Source organism: Lissotriton vulgaris, chromosome 10, assembly GCF_964263255.1.
Source record: "Lissotriton vulgaris chromosome 10, aLisVul1.2, whole genome shotgun sequence".
NCBI lineage: Eukaryota > Metazoa > Chordata > Amphibia > Caudata > Salamandridae > Lissotriton > Lissotriton vulgaris.
Window position 1 is genome coordinate 1,129,831,776 of NC_141698.1, and position 26,169 is coordinate 1,129,857,944.

General features: G+C 49.0%; 1 protein-coding gene across 3 annotated transcripts in view; it reads left to right on the plus strand.

Annotated features, from left to right (window-relative positions):
• LOC147689445 (uncharacterized) overlaps positions 1–26,169 on the plus strand; it is a 388,546-nt gene that overhangs the window by 306,711 nt on the left and 55,666 nt on the right. For all 3 annotated transcript variants that reach the window (XM_086942213.1, XM_086942214.1, XM_086942212.1), the window contains exons 16-18: positions 13,260–13,325; positions 14,397–14,459; positions 23,889–24,008. In XM_086942213.1, coding sequence (XP_086798339.1) covers positions 13,260–13,325; positions 14,397–14,459; positions 23,889–24,008 — 249 coding nt within the window. The remainder of the gene's footprint in view (positions 1–13,259; positions 13,326–14,396; positions 14,460–23,888; positions 24,009–26,169) is intronic.

Genomic DNA, 26,169 nt, shown 5'->3' on the forward strand with positions numbered 1-26,169 from the left:
GCTCAGTCCGCAGGACTCTAGAGGTCTTCATGGACTCTCCGGCCTCTCGTCGTTAGTTATGTGCTGTTCTTGCAGTGCTCAGTCCGCGGGACTCTAGAGGTCTTCATGGACTCTCCGGCCTCTCGTCGTTAGTTATGTGCTGTTCTTGCAGTGCTCAGTCCGCGGGACTCTAGAGGTCTTCATGGACTCTCTGGCCTCTCGTCGTTAGGTATATGCTGTTCTTGCAGTGCTCAGACCACGGGACCCTAGATCTCTTCATGGACTCTCTGGCCTCTTGTCGTTAGGTATATGCTGTTCTTGCAGTGCTCAGTCCGCGGGATTCTAGAGGTCTTCATGGACCCTCCTGCCTCTCGTCGTTAGTTATATGCTGTTCTTGCAGTGCTCAGTCCACGGGACCCTAGATCTCTTCATGGACTCTCCAGCCTCTCATCGTTAATTATATGCTGTTCTCGCAGTGCTCAGTCCACGGGACCCTAGATCTCTTAATGGACTCTCCGGCCTCTCGTCGTTAGTTATATGCTGTTCTTGCAGTGCTCAGTCCGCAAGACTCTAGAGGTCTTCATGGACTCTCCGGCCTCTCATCGTTAGTTATATGCTGTTCTTGCAGTGCTCAGTCCGCAGGACCCTAGATCTCTTCATGGACTCTCTGGCCTCTCGTCGTTAGTTATGTGCTGTTCTTGCAGTGCTCAGTCCGCGGGACTCTAGAGGTCTTCATGGACTCTCTGGCCTCTCGTCGTTAGGTATATGCTGTTCTTGCAGTGCTCAGTCCGCGGGACTCTAGAGGTCTTCATGGACTCTCTGGCCTCTCGTCGTTAGATATATGCTGTTCTTGCAGTGCTCAGTCCGCGGGACTCTAGAGGTCTTCATGGACTCTCTGGCCTCTCGTCGTTAGTTATGTGCTGTTCTTGCAGTGCTCAGTCCGCGGGACTCTAGAGGTCTTCATGGACTCTCCGGCCTCTCGCCGTTAGTTATGTGCTGTTCTTGCAGTGCTCAGTCATCAGGACCCTAGAGGTCTTCATGGACTCTCTGGCCTCTCGTCGTTAGGTATATGCTGTTCTTGCAGTGCTCAGTCCGCGGGACTCTAGAGGTCTTCATGGACCCTCCAGCCTCTTGTCGTTAGTTATGTGCTGTTCTTGCAGTGCTCAGTCCGCGGGACTCTAGAGGTCTTCATGAACTCTCCGGTCTCTCGTCGTTAGTTATATGCTGTTCTTGCAGTGCTCAGTCCGCGGGACTCTAGAGGTCTTCATGGACCCTCCGGCCTCTCATCGTTAGTTATATGCTGTTCTTGCAGTGCTCAGTCCGCAGGACCCTAGATCTCTTCATGGACTCTCCGGCCTCTTGTCGTTAGTTATATGCTGTTCTTGCAATGCTCAGTCCACGGGACCCTAGTTCTCTTCATGGACTCTCCGGCCTCTCATCGTTAGTTATATGCCGTTCTTGCAGTGCTCAGTCCACGGGACCCTAGATCTCTTAATGGACTCTCCGGCCTCTCGTCGTTAGTTATATGCTGTTCTTGCAGTGCTCAGTCCGCAGGACTCTAGAGGTCTTCATGGACTCTCCGGCTTCTCGTCGTTAGTTATATGCTGTTCTTGCAGTGCTCAGTCCGCAGGACTCTAGAGGTCTTCATGGACCCTCCGGCCTCTCGTCGTTAGTTATGTGCTGTTCTTGCAGTGCTCAGTCCACGGGACCCTAGATCTCTTCATGGACTCTCCGGCCTCTCGTCGTTAGTTATGTGCTGTTCTTGCAGTGCTCAGTCCGCAGGACCCTAGAGGTCTTCATGGACCCTCCGGTCTCTCGCCGTTAGTTATGTGCTGTTCTTGCAGTGCTCAGTCCGCGGGACCCTAGAGGTCTTCATGGACTCTCTGGCCTCTCGTCGTTAGTTATGTGCTCTTCTTGCAGTGCTCAGTCCACGGGACCTTAGAGGTGTTCATGGACCCTCCGGCCTCTTGTCGTTAGTTATATGCTGTTCTTGCAGTGCTCAGTCCGCAGGACTCTAGAGGTCTTCATGGACTCTCCGGCCTCTCGTCGTTAGTTATGTGCTGTTCTTGCAGTGCTCAGTCATCAGGACCCTAGAGGTCTTCATGGACTCTCCGGCCTCTCGTCGTTAGTTATGTGCTGTTCTTGCAGTGCTCAGTCCACAGGACCCTAGAGGTCTTCATGGACTCTCCGGCCTCTCGTCGTTAGTTATGTGCTGTTCTTGCAGTGCTCAGTCCACGGGACCCTAGAGGTCTTCATGGACCCTCCGGCCTCTTGTCGTTAGTTATGTGCTGTTCTTGCAGTGCTCAGTCCGCAGGACCCTAGAGGTCTTCATGGACTCTCTGGCCTCTCATCGTTAGTTATGTGCTGTTCTTGCAGTGCTCAGTCCGCGGGACCCTAGAGGTCTTCATGGACCCTCCGGCCTCTTGTCGTTAGTTATGTGCTGTTCTTGCAGTGCTCAGTCCGCAGGACCCTAGAGGTCTTCATGGACTCTCTGGCCTCTCATCGTTAGTTATGTGCTGTTCTTGCAGTGCTCAGTCCGCGGGACCCTAGAGGTCTTAATGGACTCTCCGGCCTCTCGTCGTTACTTATGTGCTGTTCTTGCAGTGCTCAGTCCGCGGGACCCTAGAGGTCTTCATGGACCCTCCGGCCTCTTGTCGTTAGTTATGTGCTGTTCTTGCAGTGCTCAGTCCGCAGGACCCTAGAGGTCTTCATGGACTCTCTGGCCTCTCATCGTTAGTTATGTGCTGTTCTTGCAGTGCTCAGTCCGCGGGACCCTAGAGGTCTTCATGGACCCTCCGGCCTCTTGTCGTTAGTTATGTGCTGTTCTTGCAGTGCTCAGTCCGCAGGACTCTAGAGGTCTTCATGGACTCTCCGGCCTCTCGTCGTTAGTTATATGCTGTTCTTGCAGTGCTCAGTCATTGGGACCCTAGAGGTCTTCATGGACTCTCCGGCCTCTCGTCGTTAGTTATGTGCTGTTCTTGCAGTGCTCAGTCCGCAGGACTGTAGAGGTCTTCATGGACTCTCCGGCCTCTCGTCGTTAGTTATATGCTGTTCTTGCAGTGCTCAGTCCGCGGGACCCTAGAGGTCTTCATGGACCCTCCGGCCTCTCGCCGTTAGTTATGTGCTGTTCTTGCAGTGCTCAGTCCGCGGGACCCTAGAGGTCTTCATGGACTCTCCGGCCTCTCATCGTTAGTTATATGCTGTTCTTGCAGTGCTCAGTCCACGGGACCCTAGATCTCTTAATGGACTCTCCGGCCTCTTGTCGTTAGTTATATGCTGTTCTTGCAGTGCTCAGTCCGCAGGACTCTAGAGGTCTTCATGGACTCTCCGGCCTCTCGTCGTTAGTTATATGCTGTTCTTGCAGTGCTCAATCCACAGGACTCTAGAGGTCTTCATGGACTCTCCGGCCTCTCGTCGTTAGTTATGTGCTGTTCTTGCAGTGCTCAGTCCACGGGACCCTAGATCTCTTAATGGACTCTCCGGCCTCTTGTCGTTCGTTATGTGCTGTTCTTGCAGTGCTCAGTCCGCGGGACTCTAGAGGTCTTCACGGACCCTCCGGCCTCTTGTCGTTGGTTATGTGCTGTTCTTGCAGTGCTCAGTCCGCAGGACCCTAGAGGTCTTCATGGACTCTCTGGCCTCTCATCGTTAGTTATGTGCTGTTCTTGCAGTGCTCAGTCCGCGGGACCCTAGAGGTCTTAATGGACTCTCCGGCCTCTCGTCGTTACTTATGTGCTGTTCTTGCAGTGCTCAGTCCGCGGGACCCTAGAGGTCTTCATGGACCCTCCGGCCTCTTGTCGTTAGTTATGTGCTGTTCTTGCAGTGCTCAGTCCGCAGGACCCTAGAGGTCTTCATGGACTCTCTGGCCTCTCATCGTTAGTTATGTGCTGTTCTTGCAGTGCTCAGTCCGCGGGACCCTAGAGGTCTTCATGGACCCTCCGGCCTCTTGTCGTTAGTTATGTGCTGTTCTTGCAGTGCTCAGTCCGCAGGACTCTAGAGGTCTTCATGGACTCTCCGGCCTCTCGTCGTTAAGTTATATGCTGTTCTTGCAGTGCTCAGTCATTGGGACCCTAGAGGTCTTCATGGACTCTCCGGCCTCTCGTCGTTAGTTATGTGCTGTTCTTGCAGTGCTCAGTCCGCAGGACTGTAGAGGTCTTCATGGACTCTCCGGCCTCTCGTCGTTAGTTATATGCTGTTCTTGCAGTGCTCAGTCCGCGGGACCCTAGAGGTCTTCATGGACCCTCCGGCCTCTCGCCGTTAGTTATGTGCTGTTCTTGCAGTGCTCAGTCCGCGGGACCCTAGAGGTCTTCATGGACTCTCCGGCCTCTCATCGTTAGTTATATGCTGTTCTTGCAGTGCTCAGTCCACGGGACCCTAGATCTCTTAATGGACTCTCCGGCCTCTTGTCGTTAGTTATATGCTGTTCTTGCAGTGCTCAGTCCGCAGGACTCTAGAGGTCTTCATGGACTCTCCGGCCTCTCGTCGTTAGTTATATGCTGTTCTTGCAGTGCTCAATCCACAGGACTCTAGAGGTCTTCATGGACTCTCCGGCCTCTCGTCGTTAGTTATGTGCTGTTCTTGCAGTGCTCAGTCCACGGGACCCTAGATCTCTTAATGGACTCTCCGGCCTCTTGTCGTTCGTTATGTGCTGTTCTTGCAGTGCTCAGTCCGCGGGACTCTAGAGGTCTTCACGGACCCTCCGGCCTCTTGTCGTTGGTTATGTGCTGTTCTTGCAGTGCTCAGTCCGCGGGACTCTAGAGGTCTTCATGGACCCTCAGGCCTCTTGTCGTTCGTTATGTGCTGTTCTTGCAGTGCTCAGTCCGCGGGACTCTAGAGGTCTTCATGGACTCTCCTGCCTCTCGTCGTTAGTTATGTGCTGTTCTTGTAGTGTTCAGTCCAAGGGGCGCTAGAGGTCTTCATGGACTCTCCTGCCTCTCGTCGTTAGTTATGTGCTGTTCTTGTAGTGTTCAGTCCGAGAGGCGCTAGAGGTCTTCATGGACTCTCGGGCCTCTAGTCGTTAGTTATATGCTGTTCTTGCAGTGCTCAGTCATCGGGACCCTAGAGGTCTTCATGGACTCTTCGGCCTCTCGTCGTTAGTTATGTGCTGTTCTTGCAGTGCTCAGTCCACAGGACTGTAGAGGTCTTCATGGACTCTCCGGCCTCTCGTCGTTAGTTATATGCTGTTCTTGCAGTGCTCAGTCCGCGGGACCCTAGAGGTCTTCATGGACCCTCCGGCCTCTCGCCGTTAGTTATGTGCTGTTCTTGCAGTGCTCAGTCCGCGGGACCCTAGAGGTCTTCATGGACTCTCCGGCCTCTCGTCGTTAGTTATGTGCTGTTCTTGCAGTGCTCAGTCCGCAGGACCCTAGAGGTCTTCATGGACTCTCCGGCCTCTCATCGTTAGTTATATGCTGTTCTAGCAGTTCTCAGTCCACGGGACCCTAGATCTCTTAATGGACTCTCCGGCCTCTCGTCGTTAGTTATATGCTGTTCTTGCAGTGCTCAGTCCGCAGGACTCTAGAGGTCTTCATGGACTCTCCGGCCTCTCGTCGTTAGTTATATGCTGTTCTTGCAGTGCTCAATCCACAGGACTCTAGAGGTCTTCATGGACTCTCCGGCCTCTCGTTGTTAGTTATGTGCTGTTCTTGCAGTGCTCAGTCCACGGGACCCTAGATCTCTTAATGGACTCTCCGGCCTCTTGTCGTTCGTCATGTGCTGTTCTTGCAGTGCTCAGTCCGCGGGACTCTAGAGGCCTTCATGGACCCTCCGGCCTCTTGTCGTTCTTTATGTGCTGTTCTTGCAGTGCTCAGTCCGCGGGACTCTAGAGGTCTTCATGGACCCTCCGGCCTCTTGTCGTTGGTTATGTGCTGTTCTTGCAGTGCTCAGTCCGCGGGACTCTAGAGGTCTTCATGGACCCTCCGGCCTCTTGTCGTTGGCTATGTGCTGTTCTTGCAGTGCTCAGTCCGCGGGACTCTAGAGGTCTTCATGGACCCTCCGGCCTCTTGTCGTTGGTTATGTGCTGTTCTTGCAGTGCTCAGTCCGCGGAACTCTAGAGGTCTTCATGGACTCTCCTGCCTCTCGTCGTTAGTTATGTGCTGTTCTTGTAGTGTTCAGTCCGAGGGGCGCTAGAGGTCTCCATGGACTCTCCGGCCTCTCGTCTTTAGTTATGTGCTGTTCTTGTAGTGTTCAGTCCAAGATACGCTAGAGGTCTCCATGGACTCTCTGGCCTTGTTAATTGTGTGCTGTTTGTTTTCAGTGTTTAGCTTCCCGGACTGTAGATGCTTTCATGTGCTCTTCATTGTCTACATGGGCTCTCCGGCCTCTCTTCGTTGGTTGTGTGCTGTTCTTGCAGTGTTTAGTCCGCGGGACCCTAGAGGTCTTCATGGACTCTCCGGCCTCTCATCGTTGGTTACCTTCAGCAACTATGTGTGATGAACTCTCCGACTTCTTCTACAATAAAATCTGAATTATTTATGATAAGTTTCCCCCACAAGAGGTCTCTAATTCTACTGCTGACAAGAATAGTTATCATGGCCCTTTGCCGAATACTTTTGATCTCCTTACGCTTAAGGATTCTTACACTCTTCTGGCTAGTTCCAAGTCTGAGTCCCCACTGGACACTTGTCCCACAGAGATTTTCAAAATGGCCACTTCCATAATAAATCCTATTTTCCATAAACTGATGGATGTCTTCTTAGAAGCAGGAATGGTCCCACAGGCCTGGAAGCAGTTGACGCTTCTACCTGTGCTGAAGAAAGCTAATGCAGACCCTAAGGTGCTTAGCAATTTTCGTCCAATTTCTCCTCTTCCAGCCAGTTCTAAAGTGCTAGAGAAGTGGGTCACCCAACAAATTTCTAATTTCCTGGAAAAACACAACATTCTTGATGACACTCAGTCAGGATTCTGTGCTGGTTATAGCACGGACACTGCTCTTTCGGAGGTGGCTGAATTCATTAAGGTCATTCTTGATCAGGGCTCAGTAGCCATGGTTGTTCTTCTTGATTTGTTAGCAGCCTTCAATAGGGGTCCACACTCTATTCTTCTGGATAGACAATGGGATGTGGCCATCGAAGTGCCTGCACTGAGGCCCACTTACAAAGGAGTTTTCTACCTCCCTTTTATTCCAGAGCCAAACCACTTGAGTGTGGGGTACCTCAGGGCTCGGCCCTGATCCCAACTCTTATTAATATTTACTTGCCCCCGCCCAGCTAACCTTTAGAGCTATGGGGTATGAGGATTATTTCTTATGTAGATGACACACAGTTGATAATCTCATTCCAGCAGAAGGAGATGGGGGCATTGACTGTGTTTAAAAGATGCTTAAGAGCCATCAGCGATTGGATGAATTTGAGCTGCCTCAGGTTAAACTCTGAGAAACAGAGATTATTTTTATTGGCACTGAACGCTTCCCTGATGCCCACAACTAGTGGCCCTTGGAGCTTGCCCCACCTACCCTTCCTGCAGAGGTGGAAAGGAACCTTGTGGTCAAATTTGACTCCAATCTATCCATTGACCCTCAGGTCAGATCTGTGTATGCCAGTGGTCTTTTTACACTGAAATCAGTAAGATAAATAATCCACCTGATCCCGGAGAAGTGCCGTAAATATGTAATTGATGCTGTAATAACTTCAAAACTGGACTGCAAATAGCTTGTAGTTTGGTTTTCCATCCTACCTGCTACACCACTTGCCGATTATTCAACTGATCTTGAAGTTACCTGCTCGCGTCCCAGTCTCGGCCCTCCTCCGCAGTCTTCACAGGCTGCTTGTGGACAGTCGTCTACAATTTAAAACCTTAACAATTGCTTATAAAGCTGGCGAGCATAGAGGCCCTGGTTACTTGAGAAAAAGATTGCTCCCCTATCATCAGCCAAGAACGCTTTGATCTAATGGACAGAAAGTATTGAGTGTCCTGAGGATTAGTAAGGTTAGAAGAGGCGGCCGCTCTTTCTCTCGTTTAACCGCTGAACTTTGGAACTCACTGCCTCGAATTCTACGTCTTGTCCCCTCAGAATGTTTTCTGTAGACTACTGAAAACATAACTGTTTGATAATTAGGCTTCCTGTGTGATTGTGACTTATTATTCCAGTGCACTTTACAACCGTTCGCACTGTGACACCTCTTCAGAGGCAGCTGTGTGCTTTATAAATTCTATGGTATTGTATTGTATGTGCTGTTCTTGCAGTGTGTAGTCTGTGGGACCCTAGAGGTCCTCGTGAACTCTCTGGCCTCTCGTCGTTAGTTATGTGCTGTTCTTGCTGTGTGTAGTCTGTGGGACCCTAGAGGTCCTCGTGGACTCTCTGGCCTCTCGTCGTTATATGCTGTTCTTGCAGTGTTTAGGCCGCTGGACCCTAGATATCTTTGTGGACTCTCCGGCCTCTCGTCATTAGTTATGTGATGTTATTGCAGTGTTTAGTCCATGGGTCAGAGGGGAATGGGCCACTTGGACCTGGGTTCGATGTTCTTGCCATCTGTAAAAAACCCTCATTCACGTACAGAGGTCGCGAGGCAGTGTATCTTGATTCTCCGCCTTATTAAAAACGTGACAGCATCATTATTGGGTTTCTTTTTTTGTTGTATGCGATCCTCCACCCGGAGGACAAACTGCTGGTTATAGAAGTAGTGATCAGAGATATAAAAAGTGGGGGTGCTCAAGTGAGGTGAGTTAAAAGGACCTCACATTGCCTGAACTGTATCTTTATTCAGTTGGGAATAGAGGGAAATAAAAATACTGGTGTGCATGGGAAGACAAATTATTTGTCTAACGCACTGAATTGTCCATGTGATCGGTCGACATGTTTCAGCCCCATATAATTGCCCGGACAGGTCGGGGGGCCTTCTTCAGGACGTAAGAATGTGGAGGCTGAATATTGTCACAGCTTGGGTGAGTATAGTTTAAGCTCACCAGGTTTCATGTTAGTCATTGGCCATAGAGTACCTATAACTTAGTTCCCTAACTGAGGGCTTCCTCGGGGTGCCGGCGGGCATATTGACCTGCTGGCATGACTGGTCTGAGTGACTTGTGCTCGCTCTCCTTACAGTGCCCGTCAAGTAAAGCCAGCCAGAGAGGCCAGCAGAGCCCTTAGTACTAGGTGTGATATGGAGAGAGTTTAAGGCAGGCACAGTTATAGTTGAGGCCAGCATTGATTTACTGAGAGGAAGGTGCTGGGGGTATTCAGGCTCTCCTGGGTTACAGTACAGAGATGCAAGCACTGGGTGAAGACAGACACTCTTGAGCTATAGAACAGAAAGCCCTGGTAGCTGCACTTCAAGAAGAGTAACTTTACCTTTCCTATAACCCCAGACATTCCTTGAGCCCACCCCATGGCTGCAGGCACATAGCAGAGAGGGAAGAAGAAAGCTAATGCAGACCCTAAGGTGCTTAGCAATTTTCGTCCAATTTCTCCTCTTCCAGCCAGTTCTAAAGTGCTAGAGAAGTGGGTCACCCAACACATTTCTAATTTCCAGGAAAAACACAACATTCTTGATGACACTCAGTCAGGATTCTGTGCTGGTTACAGCACAGAAACTGCTCTTTCGGAGGTGGCTGAATTCATTAAGGTCATTCTTGATCAGGGCTCAGTAGCCATGGTTGTTCTTCTTGATTTGTTAGCAGCCTTCAATAGGGGTCCACACTCTATTCTTCTGGATAGACAATGGGATGTGGCCATCGAAGTGCCTGCACTGAGGCCCACTTACAAAGGAGTTTTCTACCTCCCTTTTCATCCAGAGCCAAACCACTTGAGTGTGGGGTACCTCAGGGCTCGGCCCTGATCCCAACTCTTATTAATATTTACTTGCCCCCGCCCAGCTAACCTTTAGAGCTATGGGGTATGAGGATTATTTCTTATGTAGATGACACACAGTTGATAATCTCATTCCAGCAGAAGGAGATGGGGGCATTGACTGTGTTTAAAAGATGCTTAAGAGCCATCAGCGATTGGATGAATTTGAGCTGCCTCAGGTTAAACTCTGAGAAACAGAGATTATTTTTATTGGCACTGAACGCTTCCCTGATGCCCACAACTAGTGGCCCTTGGAGCTTGCCCCACCTACCCTTCCTGCAGAGATGGAAAGGAACCTTGTGGTCAAATTTGACTCCAATCTATCCATTGACCCTCAGGTCAGATCTGTGTATGCCAGTGGTCTTTTTACACTGAAATCAGTAAGATAAATAATCCACCTGATCCCGGAGAAGTGCCGTAAATATGTAATTGATGCTGTAATAGCTTCAAAACTGGACTATGCAAATAGCTTGTAGTTTGGTTTTCCATCCTACCTGCTACACCACTTGCCGATTATTCAACTGATCTTGAAGTTACCTGCTCGCGTCCCAGTCTCGGCCCTCCTCCGCAGTCTTCACAGGCTGCTTGTGGACAGTCGTCTACAATTTAAAACCTTAACAATTGCTTATAAAGCTGGCGAGCATAGAGGCCCTGGTTACTTGAGAAAAAGATTGCTCCCCTATCATCAGCCAAGAACGCTTTGATCTAATGGACAGAAAGTATTGAGTGTCCTGAGGATTAGTAAGGTTAGAAGAGGCGGCCGCTCTTTCTCTCGTTTAACCGCTGAACTTTGGAACTCACTGCCTCGAATTCTACGTCTTGTCCCCTCAGAATGTTTTCTGTAGACTACTGAAAACATAACTGTTTGATAATTAGGCTTCCTGTGTGATTGTGACTTATTATTCCAGTGCACTTTACAACCGTTCGCACTGTGACACCTCTTCAGAGGCAGCTGTGTGCTTTATAAATTCTATGGTATTGTATTGTATGTGCTGTTCTTGCAGTGTGTAGTCTGTGGGACCCTAGAGGTCCTCGTGAACTCTCTGGCCTCTCGTCGTTAGTTATGTGCTGTTCTTGCTGTGTGTAGTCTGTGGGACCCTAGAGGTCCTCGTGGACTCTCTGGCCTCTCGTCGTTATATGCTGTTCTTGCAGTGTTTAGGCCGCTGGACCCTAGATATCTTTGTGGACTCTCCGGCCTCTCGTCATTAGTTATGTGATGTTATTGCAGTGTTTAGTCCATGGGTCAGAGGGGAATGGGCCACTTGGACCTGGGTTCGATGTTCTTGCCATCTGTAAAAAACCCTCATTCACGTACAGAGGTCGCGAGGCAGTGTATCTTGATTCTCCGCCTTATTAAAAACGTGACAGCATCATCATTGGGTTTCTTTTTTTGTTGTATGCGATCTTCCACCCGGAGGACAAACTGCTGGTTATAGAAGTAGTGATCAGAGATATAAAAAGTGGGGGTGCTCAAGTGAGGTGAGTTAAAAGGACCTCACATTGCCTGAACTGTATCTTTATTCAGTTGGGAATAGAGGGAAATAAAAATACTGGTGTGCATGGGAAGACAAATTATTTGTCTAACGCACTGAATTGTCCATGTGATCGGTCGACATGTTTCAGCCCCATATAATTGCCCGGACAGGTGGGGGGGCCTTCTTCAGGACCTAAGAATGTGGAGGCTGAATATTGTCACAGCTTGGGTGAGTATAGTTTAAGCTCACCAGGTTTCATGTTAGTCATTGGCCATAGAGTACCTATAACTTAGTTCCCTAACTGAGGGCTTCCTCGGGGTGCCGGCGGGCATATTGACCTGCTGGCATGACTGGTCTGAGTGACTTGTGCTCGCTCTCCTTACAGTGCCCGTCAAGTCAAGCCAGCCAGAGAGGCCAGCAGAGCCCTTAGTACTAGGTGTGATATGGAGAGAGTTTAAGGCAGGCCCAGTTATAGTTGAGGCCAGCATTGATTTACTGAGAGGAAGGTGCTGGGTGTATTCAGGCTCTCCTGGGTTACAGTACAGAGATGCAAGCACTGGGTGAAGACAGACACTCTTGAGCTATAGTACAGAAAGCCCTGGTAGCTGCACTTCAAGAAGAGTAACTTTACCTTTCCTATAACCCCAGACATTCCTTGAGCCCACCCCATGGCTGCAGGCACATAGCAGAGAGGGAGGCTGGGCCACTGAGCTGGATCCCCACTTACACTCTCACATACATCTGCAGGGCTAGGCTAGGCCAGGCCACTCACTAGTAAAGAATGTTTGGGGGCACATGGGCTTGGCATGACCCCCCTGGTGGCCATGGAGGCCTGTGGACATTCAAGCTGTAACTGGGCTTATAAACATGACAATATGTCTTGCTGGGCGTGGGGAAATGTGAATAGTTAATTAAACGTGAAACTGGCAATTCCTGCTACTGTTCTATTGGAAAAGGAAATGTAGGTGGCCGGAAGCACTCGTTTTGTAATTGCCCGTAGGACAGAACCCCAACTGGCTCCTCACAATAAAGCCATTTTAAGGGGCTATCCACTGTGCAGAAAAAACTGTTCTCTTTTCCCTGTGCTGCATCACTAACAGTCACATTGATAGTCATTACAGATAGGCATTGATAGGCATTCCAGATAGGCATTGATAGACATTCCAGATCAGCATTGATAGGCATTCCAGATATGCACTGGTAGGCATTCCAGATATGCACTGGTAGGCATTCCAGATATGCACTGGTAGGCATTTCAGATATGCATTGGTAGGCATTCCAGATAGGCATTTCTGATATGCATTAACAAGCATTGCAGATATGTATTGATAGGCATTCCAGATAGGCATTGATAGGCATTCCAGAAAGGCATTTCCGATATGCATCGATAAGCATTCCAGATAAGAATCAATATCTATTCCAGATATGCATTTATTGGCCTTCTAGATATGCATTGATAACTATTTCAGATATGTATTGGTAGGCATTCCAGATATGCAGTGATAGGCATTCCAAGTAGGCACTGATAGGCATTCCAGATAGGCACTAGTAGGAATTCCAGATAGGCATTTTTAGGCATTCCAGAATGTTTCTCTGTTTGATAATGGCTGCTTGGGTTTTGAGACATATTATGACATCATTTCTTAGATGACTACTTCAAATCCTAATATCTTGAAAGCTGCCTAATAGGGGCAGCTTGTGCAGTGCAGTTTGGATATCATTATTTGGGATGGACTCTCTGAGGGCCAATCAACAAGAAGCACAACTCCCATTGGTCCACATCCTAGTAAAGTGTGCAGCATAGGCAGCAGTCTCTGTAAACCCAGGGGACACTGACATAGATAATCTTATCTTATGTTCGGCCTCTGTGAAGGCCATCCCAGCTCGGGTTAGATATAATATTGTGCTTGCGCACACAAATATACCCACACTCTCACACACATACCTGCTTATGGGAAGCCCTCTGTACAGATAGAATGGGGGATGTATCCAGAAATATTGACTCGTTTGTTTCTGTCTCTCGGTAGAGAGAAGAGGACAGAAGCCCCAACACCCGCTCCGCGAGCTGACACCAAGGACCAGCTCTCTTCCAGGTAACTCCCACCCACCGTCTCTTCCCTTCCTCAAGGGCCTGTCCCTTTAAATCCCCTGTCAGTGTGACTGGCCCATCCAATCATGGTTGTTGCTTTTGCATGTTGGTGCTGCTGCTTTGGCCATAAATAGCAGTCTTACGAGTGTCAGATACAGAGGAACGATAGTGTAACGATGATAGACGCCTCTCGTAGATCCAAAATACTTTGGGGCTTATTGATGGGCCCTTGCGTCACCTTTGCGCCGCCGGTGCATCACTTTTTGTGACGCCCCATCGATGTAAGAAATTTCGCCATCTTGCGTCATATTTATAAAGTGATGCATCTAGGTAGATGTGTCACTTTGTAAACCCCTGCACCACATTATACTTGCGCCAGGTGTAATGTATGCAGGGGGGCAGTCCGACGCAAGAAAGGGTCGTATAAGTGACATAGTGAAATCTATAAGATTTCACTGCACTACTTCTAGGACGCAAATGCATCAATATCTTATACCTGCCTCACAGCAGGCATAAAACTGATGCAGGCACATTTAAAATGGGTCTTGTCCATGTGTAATGAACCATTGCTGGAGATGTGTCACTTTTGTGACACACTCCAGCAATGCATCATTTTTGTATCAGAAATACAGTTGTATCAGAAATACAGACGTATCTGTAACTCCTTGTGACACGATGCATCGTAATGTAAATATGAGGCATCAATGGTGTCGCAAGGAGGGCGCAATGAAAAGTGGCGCATCGCTGTTTTCTTGCAGCGATGCATCACTTTTCATAAATGAGGGCCTTTATTCCCAACTCTGTTACCTCATGGGAGAAACAAACTCCCTGTAGAACTCCTCTACAGCAACACCTCTCCCAACTACCCCTCTCCAGAAAATCAACCACCCCACCATTCTAGTATCTCATGTCCACCTTCGGCATTCCACTGCCAGCCAGCAGCGATACCACAAACAGGACTTGAGGAGTTACTGACTCGTGGCATGAGGCCGTGAGAGATCCTGGGTGAGTGAGGTGTCAGGGCTGGCATGGTGCTTGCAATTCCCTGACACATGTTTTATCTTGCCCTTGATAGGGAGAAGAACGTGAACATGGAGTCCCCTCTGATAGTCGTCTCACCTGAGCTGACATGGGACAGGTAAGATGTGCAGTCAATTTGATGGAGACTGTTCAGTCTTTCGCGTGTATGTGTGTGTGTGCATGTCTGTGTGTGTGTAGTTGTTTCTAAACATCTTCTAGTATGTGTGCAAACTAGTGGATCTGTGTGTGTGCCTACATGTGTGGGTGTATAGTGTGTAGTTGTTCTATACATTTTCTAGTCTGTGCGCACACTTGTGTGGATCCGTGTGTGTGCCTACGTGTGTGTGACAGAGAGACAATGTAATGTAATGTGAAATATCATTAGTGATGTCATCAACGATGTCATTTAACATGTGATAAGTGTTGTAATATGTGAGGTGAGTGTATGGCGACAAATTATGCTTAGCTCAATAAAACAATATGTGGTGAATTTCAGTGTGTGTTTTGTTTTTTTAAATGTTTGTTTTTAGATTATTACAATACCTAACTATAACGTCACTTCAACCTCTGTGCTTTGTCAGTGAATTTCTGAGTTTTTTTTTCAATGTAAAGTAAATTCTTATTGCTATACCTAACTATAAGGTCACTTTAAACTTTGATTTTATCAGTGAATTTCTAAGGTTATTTTCTAACATAAAATACAACTTTTTTACCATATCTAACTATAACGTCACTTCGACCGTTGTGTTTTTTCCAGTGATATTCAGTTTTTTTTTATCATATTCACCCAACTTCCTCACTGATTACAGCTTGTGATTTTGTTGGCTTTAAGGGACAGTGTGTAGAAAAAACTTGCACCCAAGTACACAAAAGAAAATAAGGTATTGCCCTTGGTTTATTGCACACAAACTATGAAATGTTTTCTTCCCAGAGTCAGAACTCAGGGCATCCTTGGGCCAGCAGGTAGTACCCGTGGGAACAAAGCACTTTCATTAAGCAATGTAATGCCTTAGATTGCCATCTTCTGGTTGCATTAGATTATTGCAAATGGCCCACAGACTGCCTTTCTAGATCTTTAAGACGCTTTAGTTGGTTTGATTGACTATTGATTTGTCTAACATGCATTCACAGAGGGAGTTTTGATCAGCAGGCCTCGTCAATTGGTCTGTTGAATTGTCAGTGCAATTGTGCTTCCAGCCCCCACAGCATGGGGCAACTGGTCAGCCCACTTTATCCACTGGCTGCCTTCACTTTGAGTGACTGCACAAAGCTTGTGCACTTTGTTTACCTCTGCTCTAAAAAAAGTTCCTTTCTCTTCAGTGTCAAAGCTCAGATTCAGCCTCAAAGTTCTCGTGTCAGAACTTCCATGCATCCCCTTGGCTCCTCTGTCTCTATTGTCCACCCCAAAAGTGTTCCCCAGCGTCTTCCTCTCCCCTTTCTCCTCTACTACTCTTTATAACACCTCACTCCTGGTTGAGTTCCGTCACTTTGTAGCTATGTGGGCTTCGCATTCATTCCTAAAGTGGCTCAAGCCAGTAAATCAAAAGGGCAGACTTGGCTCAGTTTAGGACTGAAAGGGTTGACTCAAGAAAGAAACCAGGAGAGCGATGGGGGAACAAGACTGACTGTCAGCCCACACTGACAGTGCAATGAAGAGAGTGAGGACATAAACTCTTCCCTGGCTCAGGTGTGTCCCAATGGTTGGTACCTACAGGCTACAACTGGACAATTGAGATATATGTGAAGTGACTTGCAGGTTATGGTTGGACACTTGTAGGATCCGGCATCATACCTGCAGGATATTAGAGGACTCCTCTAGGACACGCCAGCACACCAGTGGAATGGAGCAGCGCACCTGTGGATTATTCCACAGTGCCTGTTGGGCCTGCCAGGACACCTGTGGAATGGAGCAGCACACCTGTGGATTATTCCACAGTGCCTTTGGGGCCTCCCAGGACACGAGTGGAATGGACCAGCAAACCTGTGAATTATTCCGCAGTGCCTGGGGGGACCTGCCAGGACACCTGTGGAATGGAGCAGCACACCTGTGGATTATTGCAGTGTCTGTAGGACCTGCCAGCACACGGGTGGAATGGACCAGCACACCTGTAAAGTATTCCACAGGGCCTGTGGGGCCTGCCCCAACACCTGTGGAATGGACCAGCACACTGTGAATTATTCCAGTCCCTGTAGGACCTGCCAGGACACCTGTAGAATGGACCAGCACACATTTGAATCATTCCACAGTGCCTGTTGGGCCTGCCAGGACACCTGTGGAATGGACCAGCACACATGTGGATTATTCCACCGTGCCTGTGGGGCCTGCCAGGACATAAGTGGAATGGACCAGCAAACCTGTGGATTATTCCACAGTGCCTGTGGGGCCTGCCAAGACGCCTGTGGAATGGACCAGCACACCTGTGAATTATTGCAGTGTCTGTAGGGCCTGCCAGGACATGAGTGGAATGGACCAGCACACCTGTGAATTATTGCAGTGTCTGTAGGCCCTGCCAGGACATGAGTGGAATGGACCAGCACACCTGAAATTATTCCACAGTGCCTGTGGGGCGTGCCCCAACACCTGTGGAATGAACCACCACACCTGTGAATTATTCCATCGTGCCTCTGGGGCCTGCCAGGATACTTGTGGAATGGACCAGCACACTGTGAATTACTCCAGTGCTTGTAGGGCCTGCCAGGACACCTATAGAATTGACCAGCACACCTGCCCCAACACCTGTGGAATAGACAGCACACCTGTAAATTATTCCTAAGTGTCTGTGGGGCCTGCCCCATCACATGTGGAATGGACCAGCACACCTGTAAATTATTCCACCGTGCCTGTTGGGCCTGCCAGGACACCTCTGGAATGGACAGCACACCTGTAAATTATTCCTAAGTGTCTGTGGGGCCTGCCCCAACACCTGTGGAATGGACAGCACACCTGTAAATTATTCCTCAGTGTCTGTGGGGCCTGCCAGGACACCTGTGGAATGGACCAGCACACCTGTGAATTATTTCACAGTGCGTGTGGGGCCTGCCCCAACACCTGTGGAATGGACCAGCACACCTGTGAATTATTCCAACGTGCCTGTAGGGCCTGCCAGGACACCTGTGGAATGGACCAGCACACATGTGAATTATTCCACAGTGCCTTTAGGGCCTGCCCCAACACCTGTGGAATGGACCAGCACACCTGTGATTTATTCCACTGTGCCAGTGAGGCCTGCCCCAACACCTGTGGAATGGACAGCACACCTGTGAATTATTCCACAGTGCCTGTGAGGCCTGCCAGGACACCTGTGGAATGGACAGCACACCTGTGAATTATTCCACCGTGCCTGTGAGGCCTGCCCCAACACCTGTGGAATGGACCAGCACACCTGTGAATTATTCCACAGTGCCTGTGAGGCCTGCCAGGACACCTGTGGAATGAAGCAGCACACCTGTGAATTATTCCATCGTGCCTGTGAGGCCTGCCCCAACACCTGTGGAATGGAGCAGCACACCTGTGAATTATTCCACTGTGCCTGTAGGTCCTGACAGGGCACCCGTGGAATGGAGCAGCACACCTGTGAATTATTCCACTGTGCCTGTAGGGCCTGCCAGGACATCTGTGGAACGGCCCAGCACACCTGTGGATTATTCCAGTGTCTATAGAGCCTGCCAGGACACAAGTGGAATGGACCAGCACACCTGTTAATTATTCCACCGTGCCTGTGAGGCCTGCCGAGGCACCTGTGGAATGGATCAGCACACCTGTGAATTATTCCACTGTGCCTGTGAGGCCTGCCTCAACACCTGTGGAATGGAGCAGCACACCTGTGTATTATTCCACTGTGTCTGTAGAACCTGTGGAATGAACTAGGGCACCTATGAATTATTCTAGTGTCTGTAAGACCTGCCAGAATTCCTGTAGACTATGGGCCCGATTCACAGAACTAACTTAAGACAAAATCCTAAACTTACTACTTTTGGTATTCACAGAAGTTAGGATTTTGTCTTAAGTTTGTCTTAAGACAAACTTAAGACAGACTTAAGACTGCCTTGCATTTGACAACAGTATTCACAAAGGGACTTCCTTTGTCACTCCTGATCTGAAGCGGGATCCCAAATCTTGGAATAAAGTCCTGTAGTAGTCTGTTGTCTGTGGGAGCGTTAACATAGGCATGGGGATAAGTTTAGATTCACCCTGAAAACAAGCACACTAATGCCAGCTCATAAGCATAAGAAAAACACAACAGCATTTGGATAAAATTGATCTTCACATGGATGAAGGGACCCCAAGGTGTAGGATGAAGAAGGGGTGCTCTTGATACCCATAACAACGCTGTAGACTCAGCATTTGGCACAAATATAGCCATATTGCTGAGTGATGGAAGCAAAGTTAGGTACCAACCAACTGGTGTCAGTGGCACGGATGGTCCCATCTCACCAAACACGTACAATGCCATGAAGCACGGCAAATTTGAGAATAATGCCTTAGAGGCAGTCCCTCTACTATGTTGATCTTGGCATGGGGCATCGGATGCTTTTGACAATACTACCTGACCCGTGCGTTCTTTTCACTTTCCGGGCTGTATCCTGTAAATCTGTGAGATCCTGTAAGGTGGACGTGAGAGACGCAGCCGTTTGGGGTGCAAATGAAGTACCCGCAGATGCAGAAAACAAAGAGCCACTTCCAGCAGCAGAGTCATCCGAAGCATTGATTCTTGATACCTCATCAGGGTGGATCCATGGCATCACAACTGACAACAGCAACTTTCTGGGGCAATAGGAGGGCATCATGCAAAGCTTCCACTGAGCATCCATTTTAAATTGGCGTCCCCAGCGAAGAACCGGTGCTGCTTGCAGAGGAGTCCAGAATCATGGGCTACCCCAAATGTCTGCTTTGAGTCAGTGAAGATTGTTACAGTCTTCTGAGGGGTTAGGATGCAGGTGCATGGAAATATCAACTCAGCTTGTTGAGCAGCGGGCACGTGGAGGTAAAATCCGCTCTCAACAGATCCATGTATGGTCCAAAGAGCATCATCAGCGACCCCATCCTCTCTGAGGCAAGAACCGTCAACATAATACACAAGATCACAGCTAGGTAAAGGTGCACCAGTGAGATCTACATGGGATTTGGGAAGGTAAGCAGCGGTGAGAGTAAATGATTGGGACAGGAATGGCCCCAGCTGGAGTTTGGGTGTGTGCCCCTGCCCTCAGTGCCCAACTACATTTGTATCTGGTATTTTCTTAACTTTTGTGTTGGCGCTGGCGTCATTTTAATCTGGTGTGTGCACAGAGGCTCTCTATGCCAACTCCAGGACATGTCTTGTGCCCTGAGATTGGCACTAAGTGTACCATCCTAGGACTACGATCACTGTGCTTAGCACACAAGGTAGTGGTGGGCATGTTTTATGATAGTTTTTAATGGATCAGACTTTTTTATCTGTGTCAGACGGAATGTTGCCCACTAACCTCTCTCATGCAAAAGTTTGATATTACTTGAAACTGAGCCCTACGCACTGACACCAGGTGTGTATGCCACGTGTGTGCGTGTATAGTATGCATGTTGTGCTTGTGTGGGTAATAGGACTGTGTGGGTGTATGAGTACTGAAGTAAGCAGCATTCATTGTGGTAACCTCTGGTTTAACATGCAACAAGATGAGGGAAGAGTTCTGGTTCTGCAGACAGTACAAGTGCATTGCCTGCTTTGCTGTGGTGATGGGTGGAGATGCAAACACTGGAGCGAGGAGGGTGGAGACAGAGCTGCCCTTAGACATTCTGTGAAGACTCTGTTAGCAAAGTGCAGCTGACTGGACTCCCTGAGCACCGCTGTTTGTTAACTCGAAAGGGTGGAGGGTGGGACAAGTTTCAGTCGTGCAGGTGATGGAGATTCGAGGAGAAGCCTGATGCCAGATGCCAGCCAGATGCAGAAACCTCACCCTTCATTGTGCCCACGCTGTGGGTGCTCCAGTCTGCAGAGAGCCCTGGTGCCACCGGCTGTGAGAAGCATCACTTTCCAAAAAGGCTGCATCCGAGAGCTCCCTGAGAAGAACACTTGAAAGAGAACCATCCCAAGCGATTACGAAGCGGAGAGCGTCCTTTCTAGGGAATGTGGGACCCAAGCAACCCCACTTGGGTCAAATCCCAGGCCGAAGGCAGAGAGGGCTCCACAGAGCACTCCCTGCTGAGTGACCAGGGCTGGTGTCTGCCTGGCAGCCGGCCTCCAGGAGCTGAGAAGCCTGTAGCTTCTGCTAGAGGAGCTGAGGGTCTGCCTAGTGCCTAGAAGCCTGCTAAGAGAGGGAGGGCATTTGCCTAGCAGCCGGCCTCCAGGAGCTGAGACGTCATCACCCGAAGGCTGCAGCTTCTGCTGGAGGAGCTGAGGGTCTGCCTAGTGCCTAGAAGCCTGCTAAGAGAGGGAGGGTGTCTGCCTGGCAGCCGGCCTCCAGGAGCTGAGACGTCATCACCCGAAGGCTGCAGTTTCTGCTGGAGGAGCTGAGGGTCTGCCTAGTGCCTAGAAGTCTACGAAGAGAGGGAGGGTGTCTGCCTGGCCCTGCAGGAGGAGAACCTCTCCAGGAGGAAGAGGCCAGCATGGTAATGGCCTGAGGACCACCCAGAGAAACTGGACTGTCATAGAGAGAGAAACTTGGTGCGACCCGTGTTCCAGAGGTCTACCTGTCTCTCTCTGTAATTCCTGGGAGGAACTGAAACAGACTACATCAGCCTAGGGTAGGTTGCATCTACCTTACCAGGTGCCTCGGCCTCGGTCAGGCTGCAACCGCCTCATCCAGTGCACTGCCAATGTCTGGTCGCAGCCGCCTTGCCATGCCTCCGCATCTGCCCAGAAACAGGGTACCCAGCCACGAGCTGAGAGGAGGGCAAGGGCAAAGGCTGTTTTTCTGCCCACTATGACAATGGAGAATAAGAACAAGAGTGAACAGTGGGCTCATTGCACATTTGACTTGTGGGGAAATGTATCCTGCATCTGAGTCTTATTAATGCCTCTACCAAAGCTTCCTGGGAGGCCACCGAGGCAGGGCCACTCAGTGGGAGAAAGCTCAGAAAGGAGGGACGCTGTGTAGTGCCACACGGGAGTTGTGATCCTGTGTATTGTATTCTATTCGCAATTGGATTGTCTAGTATAAAGTACTGCTTTGAAATTCAAAGTATGCTTTTTTACAAAAAGACGAACTGACCTGTACATTGAAGTAGCCCCGTACCTAAAGAACACTTATCGCTGATGTCTAACCTCACACATCTCTGAACCATCAGAGCCCTTTCTACCTCTAAACTCCTCCACCCACCCCTAAATGCTGGAAGCACTTTCGACCCCTAGACTCCTCTCATCTCTGAATCCTAAAAACCCTTCCTACCCTAAACTCTGCCCATCCTGAACTCTAAACACTCCTTTCTTTGCTAAACCCCGCCCATCCTTGAGCCCTTAAACCCCCTCACCACCCCTAAACTCCACCCATCCCTGAACCTAAAAAACATTTAACCATCCTTAAACACCACACATCACTGACCCCAAAAAACCCTAACTACCACTAAACAATACCCATCCCAGGTCCCTAAAAAACCCTCACTACCCCTAAACAACCATCCATCCCAGACCCCTAGAAACTCCTCATCAAACCTAAACTCTACCAATTCTTAAACCTTAAACGCCTCTCATCAGCCCAAAACACCACTCAACCATGAACACAAATCTCCCCTTTCTATATCTAAATTCCACCAATTCCTGAACCTATTAAACCCCTCTCTACACTAAAGTCTACCCGTTCTTGAACCTTAAATTCGTTATACCCATAAACTCCACCAATGACCCCTAAAACATTCACCACCCCTAAACTCTAGTCATCCCTGAACACTAAAAACTCTTCACCTGCCTTCATTTTTACCAATCACTGAACCTTAAACCCCCTCACCAGACCTAAACTGCCCATCTGTTTACCCTAAAATCCCTCACCAGCCGTAAACGCCATTTACCTGTGATCCCTAAGAACCACTAACCACCCCTAAACTCCACCCATTCCTGATCACTAAAAAGCCCTCACCACCCCTAAAGTCCACCCATCCCTAGACCCAAATATCCCCTTTCTATACCAAAACTCTGCCCATCCCTGACCCCTAAAACTCCTCATTATCCCGAAACATCACCCATCCCTGAACCCCAAAACCCCTCACTACTCCTCAACTCCTCTCATCCATGAATCCTAAAAAAAAACTTTTCTACACCTGAACTCCCAACCACCCCTGAACCCTAAAGCCCCACATCAGCCCTAAACATCACCCATCCCGGAACCCAAAAAACCCTCAATACCCCTAACTTCACTTAATTGTAATGTAATAATGGATTTTCCTTCAAATGTTTTTTCTTTAAAATGCTTTCATTAATTTTCGATTTGTTTGTATTTACTTAAAATTGTCTTTCCTTAAAAGTGTTTTTCTATGCTTTGGTTTCCTCCAATGTGGTTTTCTTCCAGAAGCCCTGTGATATTCTTGTAGAGACTACACGTCATTTTAGGTGACCCCCATACCACCCTCTAGCCCCCATTCTTTCCTCTCTGTTCCTGGCTCCCAGTTCTAGACAGTCCATGATCGAGAACATGGAATGCAGGGCGGGGGACCACGGTGTAGCCCGCCTCTCTAGAACCGACACAGCTCAGTCTGGCAATGGCAGCTTTGTCTCAGAAATCAAGATTTCTCGAATGGTTTCTCAAATCTTCAAGGTGGAATGCCCTCCTAGTTCCACGTGGCCTCCAACACATCCCCCAAAATAAAAACCTCAGTGTAGCCAACAGTCAATGTGGTGTCCTTGCGACTGAGGGCGCTGCTTCCTCCCACAAGGGTCTGCGAGCCCAGCTCCCTCTAGAGTGAAGTCTTGGAGTGATATGTGTGGTTCCCAGTTGCACCACTGGGCTCTGTGGTTCCCCTGTATCCAGTTGTGTCTTTAGCTGGGTTACTTACCTCCACTTCAGAATAATTTGCAGCCTTATACATATTTCAGATCCCACTCACCTTGAAAGAAAGTTCAATGTATTTTAAGGTTTGGCATTTAATATCCCAGTGCTGTCTAATTGGGGACCTCTGGATGTCTCCCTCACAGCATGAGTCCAGACCAGGGCTGCACTGCTCCTCTGCCTCCTGACATTCACAGCTAGTCCCCCAGAGTTGATCCAGAGCCAGGTTTCTGCACCTCTCACTGCTCCCCGTCATTCAAGGCCCCCAGCGAGCTCAGCGCTGCCCTCCCCATCTCCAAGCCACACAACAAGCTCTGCATTGCTCTAGTATGGGGTCTCCTTGCTCTACATCGCTCTCCCTACTTCTACGTCCCATGGTGAGCGCTGTGTTGCCCCAGTACGGGGTCTCTGTACTCAGTACTGTCCTCTCTACCTCTGCCTCCTACTGTGAGCTCCGCTTCGATCCAGAAAGGGGTCTCTGTACTCAGCACTGTTCTACCGACCTCTAAGAACCACATTGAGGTTTGCGTTAGCTCTTGTTGGGTCTCAAGAGCCTCCACTGAAATCTTAACCAGTGTTTCTCCTTCCTGTCCAGGTACAGCTCAGACTCAGCGGACAAACCCAGAACCACGACGTCCACATCCACCATCACCAGAGAGTCCAACTATAGGAGTCCGGAAGACGCAGAGGCCTCCAAGCAGGATTCCTACACCAGGTGAGTCGCTTGTGCCGTGTCCGAGAGCTGGACCTGTGTCGGAGGTCGAATCCGCGCTACAAGGAGACGCCTTTCTAATTGAGATGTCCATGTCCAAATGGACAGGGTCGAAAAGCTGGAATCAGTATGACATCTTGTGAATAATTCCGGGGACGGTTAAACTGACTCAGAAGAGGGACTCTACCCCTGGGCAGCACTGAGTGAGGTATGTCCACTATGACCGCTGTTTGGTGCAGGGTGCTGAAGTAGTTCATGGCCCTAGTCTCTTCCTTTTGGGCTGAGCCCCTACCCCAGCAGCACCAACGATTGAGACTGCTTGAGCCGCGTAGAGGAGCAGAAGGTCACTGGGGATCATTCTTGTCTGTCCTCCACAGAGGACATTTCAGATGAGAGGGGCTTTCAGCAGATGTCACTGAACATGCCTCTTACCTCCTGCTTTGTGGACACTGAGCTCCTTGGGTGCTTCTACCTGGAGCAAGGACCACGGAAAGACCCAAGCAATGGGACAAACTTGAGGCTCAATCAATCAAACAGGATTTATAAAGTGCGGCAAATCACCTGTGAGGGTCTCTGAGTTGCTCACTTCTTCGTGGTGGTCAGTTCATTTGAACAGCCAGGCATCGAGTCCATACCCGAATTGCCAACGCAATGAGGCGATTCTGAGGGGCAGAGGGAGGCCATTCCGAGCTTTGGCCACCAGGTGTGAGAAGGAGTGTCCTCAACTGTTGCCACAGCGGATCCGGGGGGTGTCTGCACTTTAGAGAGAGGCGGATCATAGGTGTCAAGTAGGTTGGTGGAAGGTCATGTGTTGTTGAGGTATTCTGGTCCTTCGTCATGCAGGGCTTTGTGTGCATCTATCAGCATCTTGAACTGGCATCTCTTCTGGATCGGGAGCCAGTGCAGCTTCTTGAGGTGGGGTGTGACGGGTCCATCTGGTGAGGTCGAGTATGAGTCATGCTGCTGAGTTTTGTATTATCTGAAGTCTCGTCAGGAGGCTGAGCTCCCCCTGTTCCTCTTTTACTTTGGGTGATACTAAGAGAGTCAGTGATGGGACATAATTGAAGAGTGAGCTCCCTGCGCTCCCCGAGCTCCCCAGGGATGCAGCTGATGATGAATCAACATGGTGTTTCTCTGCAAAAGAGAGAATATTAGAGGTTCATACACCTGCACATATGGTAATCGCCATCGACCAAGCCCACAATCTAAAAGACCTTTATTTCTGATCTTCGTGTTCTCTGTGGTGTGGGACCCCCTGAGAGTACACCCTTGAGATTTGGTCTTCCCTGTCGTCTGTCTGTGGAGTTTGTGAGCCCCCCTAAGAGTATGAACTTGAGGTTTGGTCTTCCCTGTCCTACATCTGGGGTGTGTGAGCCCCCTGAGAGTATGACCTTGGAGGTTGGTCAATGCACAGCGCCTCACTGGAGGTGCATGAATATGGAATTATTTAATGGAGGTCCGTCAAAGTAGAGCGCCTCCATGGAAGTCCGTCAACACGGAATGCCTGAGTCTGATTGCGCAGTACCTCAACTGAGGTGCACATATGTTTTATTCTTCAATGGAGTTCTGAGAATCAAAAGTCTGACTATAGGTCAGTGAATGAAGAATAGCTCAGTTGAGGCCTGAGGAGGTGGAATTTTCTCAGTGGACATCTGTGTATGTCTCTATGGAGGCACTTCAGTAGAAGTCGAAGAACTCAGAATACAGTAGTGAATGCAGAACAGATGTATGTGAAAGGCTTGAGTACATCCATGCATCTATACATCCATATCCAAAAATTCTTTATTTCGGCCATTTAAGACCATAAAAGATACAGTAAAAACATTTAAAACACATACAAACATACAATATAAAACCAATACAGGGAAGCGAAGGACTAATTAATTCAAAGCATGTAAGAATCTGGGAAACTAAAAACCCAGTTTACTACAGTTCGTTACAGTTCATTTCACATTTAGAGGTTAAGAGTTACCCTTTCAGTATTTTTCCCCTTATCTGCCACATAGCCATTAAATACTTTCCTACAGCGAAAACAATAAAGTGCAGGGTACTTGTCTTCAGAATTCTGTATGATTGTAGATAGTTTCTGAAGCCCAGATTCCTACAGAGTGGCACTAGCCAGTACTTTCTCGGTCTTTTGTAAGCAGGGCAAAAAAACAGCACG